The sequence below is a fragment of the Pteropus vampyrus genome, unplaced genomic scaffold (assembly GCF_000151845.1).
Source record: "Pteropus vampyrus isolate Shadow unplaced genomic scaffold, Pvam_2.0 Scaffold3, whole genome shotgun sequence".
Taxonomy (NCBI): domain Eukaryota; kingdom Metazoa; phylum Chordata; class Mammalia; order Chiroptera; family Pteropodidae; genus Pteropus; species Pteropus vampyrus.
The window spans coordinates 3347988-3353987 of NW_011888784.1; the positions used below are offsets into that span (position 1 = coordinate 3347988).

Sequence of the window (6000 nt, forward strand, 5' to 3'; positions counted from 1 at the left end):
AAGGAGAAGGCTGTTCCCTCCACGGCTCTAAGGAGACTGAATGCTTTAATCACAAAGCAAATGGCATTTGTAAAATTATTTTAATAAGCCTTTATTCCCTCCTCTTTAATAAAGGTGTCCATTATTTTTTGAGTCCAGGGATCGGCAAGCTTTTCCTTAAAGAACGAGATATTAAATATTTTGGATTTCATGGGCCATACGGTTTCTGTAGCAATTACTCAGCTTTGCCATTGTAGTGTCACAGTAGCCATAGATAAAATATAAATGAAGGGATGTGACAATTTTCTAATAAAACTTTAATTATAAAAATAGGCTGTGGGCTACAGGCCATAGGTTGCAAACCCTTGTTCTGCTCCTTCTGTTTTTTTTTTGTTTTTTGGTTTAGCTTCCCATAGCGAGGTACTGCTTATTCATGGAATCCCATATTAAGAAGGGACATTCTAGTCATTATAGTACAAGAATCTTAACACTTGTTAGGGTTTAATATCTACTTCTTAAACTCCTACCATGACAGGGTGGTTTGGAAATTGACAGAGCAGTGGTTCCTAAGCATAAGTGAAAAAGGAAGGTGACCTGTCCCTTTGGCCCTGTGATGATTCCAGCACCCAGTTCCTGACTAGCACTTCTAATGGGACCTACTGGAGAGCCGGACACTCTGAGCTCTATTCAGAAGCCCGGCGCTTTGCTCCCTACGTCGGTGCACAGCCATTAGGCCTCGGCCTTGTCCTGGGTTTCAACTTTTGACTTTGATCTTTTTTTCTAGTCTCATTCAGTCACATTGAATCAAGATGTATGTCTAAATTCTTTGGCCTCTGGCTGGTTTTCTTTCTTTCTTTCTTTCTTTCTTTCTTTCTTTCTTTCTTTCTTTCTTACTTTCTTTTGATTATTAGATTAAATGAAATCAGATATTTGAATAACACAAACATTTCACCTACAAGTGACACCTACAAGTATTTGCATCTGTGAAACAGTCACTAGTTCTGTCATGCTGTCCCTGATGTTTCTGAGCACCTACTGTGTGCCAGGTGCTGGGGATTTAATGATGAAGCAACAACAAAGATTCATTGTATTATTTTTTTATTTTATTGTATATATTTTGGAAATATTATTTAATAAAGAAAAAGTAAATCCCTGCCCATGCGAAGCTTACATGGTAGTGGTCATCTAACAGTAAGTACTAAGTCTATAGTTAATTTGTCTGTTTCATGCTTGAGCTGTCCACTTTGTGGATTATCTGAATAAAATTGTTAATCGTAGCGTGACATATTTTTATTTCCATTTATATAGATGTCACTGACTGAAGTTTTAGCCTAAGTATTGCCTTACAATTAAGTAGCTACAGCTGTGGAGGAATAATGGGGAACAGTTGTATTACTTCCTGAATTGAGCGGTGGGTTGACTGGTATTTATTATAGTGTTCTGTAACTTTTTTTTTATATGTCTGAAATAGTTTGTAATTTAAAAAGAAATGATAATGCCTTGGAAGCTAAGTATGAACCGTAAGAGATTATCCATGTCTTTGGTAACTTAGTTGTGTAAATAAATTTGGCAATAGGTATTTGCTGCCATGCTGGTTCCAGGGTAGGTACACATGTGTTTAACTGTGACGGGGCGTTCGGTGTGGTGAACCAGCCCCCTCAGGGAGCAGCCAGGGGACAGCTGGCCATCCAGCCCGTCACAGCACGCCCAGAAGTGTCTCCTTCCCCTGTTGGCACCTTGGATGTGTGTCACAGATGTTTGCAGGATATTATGTTGGGAGAAAAATGACTGCAGATAAATGACCATTCTTATTAAACTCTTGAAAACGTTCATAAAGCGTTTGGTTGAAATCAAATCCAAAATGAGTCTGCATGATTGCTGCCTCTCCTTTGCTCCTGGAGAAGGTAAAATGGTAGCGGGACCCATCTGCTTTGATCAGGACAATCAGAGTGAGGACATTTCTCTTTTAGTCCGGGGAGCCCCTTTGCCCTCTGAGCTGTTACTGTGAGTGGCAATTACCTGGTGAGGAGTTGGGATCATTTTAGAAGTCACTGGCCCAGAAAGGAAATTCAACCCTTTTTTTTAAGTCCTTAAAAAAGGTAAGATGCCCTTTCTATCCTACCATGGATATTGAGTGTCACTCATTCTTTTTTTTTTTCCCCCCCAGGAGTGAGAGAGTCCCATCAGATAAGCATTTTTAAGATAATTGCTTCTATCCTGCACCTTGGAAATGTGGAGATTCAGGCTGAGCGTGATGGTGAATCGTGTAGTATATCAGTAAGTTGCACACCAGCACCGGAGATAAAACGTACACAATTCACACTGTTCTTACAGTTTTATACAACTGAAATGTGTCTTTCCATTTAGAGGACATTCATAGGTTATTTATTCTTACCAGTAATGATTTCTCTTCCATCGCTGATAATTTCGTAAAAGAATACATCTTTTCAAGTCAGCTGCCATCCAGTTTCTATCACTGAGAGCAGAGAATTTTGTGAGTATTTAATAAATTATTTTTGATGGTTTGATTTTTCAAGTACCCTGAGGTCCACGGAATTCTGATTAACCCATGAGTACTATCTGAGCTCCTGACTGAGGATCCTACTGGAAGGACATGAAGGGGTGTTGGTCACCGTACTTGGGACTATCTACAAGGGCCTGTAATCCAATTGGGGTAGACAAGACAGCTGACAACACTTGCCAAGATTTTGACAGCACGAGGCAGAACATTAAGTGTGTACATTGAGAGTAGGTACCAGGGCCGTAGTATAGACACAACTGTGGCAGCTCTGGTCATTCATGGCGTCGGGCAAAGTAACATGTATCAGTGAACCTGCAGTGGTTCATTATAGAGCTTTTTTGTGTCCACTTATCACTAAGTCCTAGGAGATGCAAAGTATGATTCTTATTCCAAAAGACTTAGAATTTAAATAACTGATGTTGGGAAAAGACAGAAAACAATGCTTCAGAATGTGAACGTGGGCACAATTCAATTGCTTTTTCAATTGAGCAGACATTTCTTCACTTCCTGTTGTTTAGGAGGTTAAGGGTTGGGGGCTGCCTAGGGTTGGGGGCTATCAGAAGTTAAAACTGGCCCTGCCTTTGTTGAAGAGGAAGGCCTGAACTGTAGCTGGCATCTGCAGAGCCGATCACCCTCCCCTCACTCCTGCCCCTTACAATTTCCCTAAAAGAGACATGGTCTTAGGTTTGGGAGGTCCCCTGGGCCATTCAGAGCTGCCACCATCCTCAGCCTGGCGTCTGCAGCCTCATGAGAGCTTTGAAGCTCACTCTGGGCCCAGCATGAAGGGAAAGAGGTTGGAGCTGGGCATTGTTAGGTGCTCCTGGATGTCGATGTGTATGTGCCTGAGTGTGGGGCAGGGGACAGGGATGAGGCTGGCAGTGGTGCTGCTGCGAGAGGGATTGGGGTGTCCAGAGGGGGACCTGTGTCTTGGCGGGGTGATGGATGGGCCTCCAGTGCAGGACCAACACCCTTCAGGCAGAGTCATTAGGACCAGTGAAGTCTTGTTCCTGGTGTCTTTCCCGTCATGGGAAAGTGTACAGAGTCCATTCCTCCCACATACACACCTCCATAAATGTCCCATGCTTCCTTAGGGCAGCCATCCTCTGCCAGCTGTCAGGGACAGGTGAGATTAGGAACATTTGAATTGAAAAACTCATGGTTCAGGCTGGTAAGATGCAGCAAAGGTGCCATGTTCTTTTGGCCTCCACTCCACCCCTCCCCCAGTCCCCCTCGCCCCCAGGGTCACATTGCCCATCATGGATTCTTACAGCATCCATACCTCTGCTGCACGGCACTTAACATGGTTGTGATTTGTACACTTATTGTGATTTGCCTCACGAGACTCCAAAGTCTCTGAGGGCAGGGACTGTTTTGCTCATTATCGTATCACCAGTACCCAGTGCTTGGTAGGCACCCGAGAAGTAGGTGGGTGGATGATTGAGGCTCAGTGGCGATGCAAGTGTGGGTAGAGTGGACGAGCACATCTGAGACAGTGAGCGTGAGAACCAGAGCCAGTGAGTTCTTGGGCATCTGCGGTTGGGATGGGGTGAGACCAGGGGCTCTTGGAAAAGCCGGCGCTTGGGCTTTATAAATGAGGTGTCTCTCTGATCCTGTGGCTGATCTTCCCCACCCAGCCTCTCATCCCTCAGGTGAGAAGGAATGTGTTGACTGGCAATATTTCAGCAGTGCCTGTTTTCCCCACTAGACGATAGGACTGTGTCTGCCGTGCTCACCACTCCAGCCCTGGCACACACTGGCACCCACTGAGCATTTGTGTAAAGACTGTATGCAGGTGGGAATATTGGAGGGCACTTGGGGAAAGTGGACAGAGGACATAGGTGGTGGCGAAAGGAGGGGAGGAAGGAGGATACCTGACAGACAGAGGTTTGGGTACCATGTGGCACAGCAGGCCCTTTCTCTTAGACATAAAAAGTCAGAGGGTTTTAAGGACAGATACATGGTCTAGGCTAGTTTTAGATTGTTCTCCAGTTAGAGGCTGTGTCGAGAACTAATTGAGAGTGAGAACTCTTGAGTCAAGGCTGCCGAGTTTCAGTCCTGGTTCTGCCCCTTACTGATAGTTACTTAACCTTTCAAGCTCTGTTTCCTCGTCAGGGGTGGTAGCACCGGCCTTAGCACGGGGCTCCCATGGTTGAGTTCTTGAGAGTTATCATTGTGGTTAAAGCCAGAGCAGATTTTACGAGCATCCTTCTCACTCACTTTCACAGGGTTAGAAGAACTAGGGCCCGGAAAGAGGAAACTCCTTCTCCAAGTTCATGAAGACAGTTAACAGCAGAGCTGAATCTGGACCCAGCTGAATCCAAATCCATTCCTCTACACCTCTGCCAGCCCTGCTTCGTCCCCTGGGCTGTCATTCCCTTGAGCTGGGTCTGTCCTCCCCTGGCCTTATGTCCCCACTAGTGCCTGGCAGAGTGCTCAAGAAATGCTTCACTAAATGGTTGTAGTAGAGGTCCTTTTCTCAGATGCATTTCGGTTTATTTACCCCTCGGGCACATAGGGTGGCTCTCCTACTGGAAGTGCCATCTATCCATATGCAGCATTCCTTCTGCTCGCTAGTTTTTATTTTTAATTAAGTCATGAAAATGTGTTCTTTGACTGCCAGAGTTGCCTTGGAGATGCAACAACGTACAATTACTTGGACACCAGAGGCAATTTGTTTCTTGAATTTGGCAACATGGACCTGCAAACCTAATCTGCTACCTGTGATGCTGACCATTTTTAATGGATTTAGCATCATTTAATTAAGCTTAAATGTAATTGCATGATGTTAAATCAGTTTCAGTTAGCATCTTTAATCAACAGTCAGAGGTGGGTAACACAGGGCTAATAAGCTGCACCCCACTGCAGTGGGTGGGAACCCGTCCCGGGGTGATGATCACTCCCAGAACCGAGGGCCTTTCTCCACTGCATTTACCTGGGAGGTGCCGGGGAGGGAAGGGAGCCTGTGGGCAGGCTCAGGTGCTATGTTTGTTGCTGCCAGGCCATTTACATGTCAGGGAATCCAGCTGCAATGCCCTGCCTGGCAATTAAGCATTTCTTGGAAATAGGTCAGATGAACAAGTTGGACTCTTGCCACCTCTAATCTTGTTACCTGCCAAGCTATCCCCAGGCACTTCATTTTACCTTGTATAGCTTTCTGTTTGGGGGCAGGGGCTGGCAGGTTGGGAGTAGCTCCAGAGTGAAGGGCTTTTGGCCAGGGAAAGTAGCCCTGGTGTCCCCACCTGCTGAGCAAAAAGACAGGGGCCTCTCCACACCCACCCAGTCCAGGCTGATTCTCCTCCTGGGTTGGGTTAGGAGGCCTGGGCCACAGTCGGGGAGCCTCACTTCATTTTCCTCACCTGAAAAATAAGAAGGATTGGGTCAGAATGATAGTTCCCAACATAGTTTCCTGGGAACCTTAACCAATTATAGGAAGATAAGGATATTTTGGTCAATTAAGTTCAGGAAATGCTCCATAAAATCTCTCTTGATACTTACAGGGT

The 6000-nt window shown here is 45.3% G+C and overlaps 1 protein-coding gene across 1 annotated transcript in view; it reads left to right on the forward strand.

Annotated features, from left to right (window-relative positions):
* Nucleotides 1–6000, forward strand: part of MYO5B (myosin VB) — a 256918-nt gene that overhangs the window by 116478 nt on the left and 134440 nt on the right. The window contains exon 9 of the mRNA XM_023532044.1: nt 2147–2256. Coding sequence (XP_023387812.1) covers nt 2147–2256 — 110 coding nt within the window. The remainder of the gene's footprint in view (nt 1–2146; nt 2257–6000) is intronic.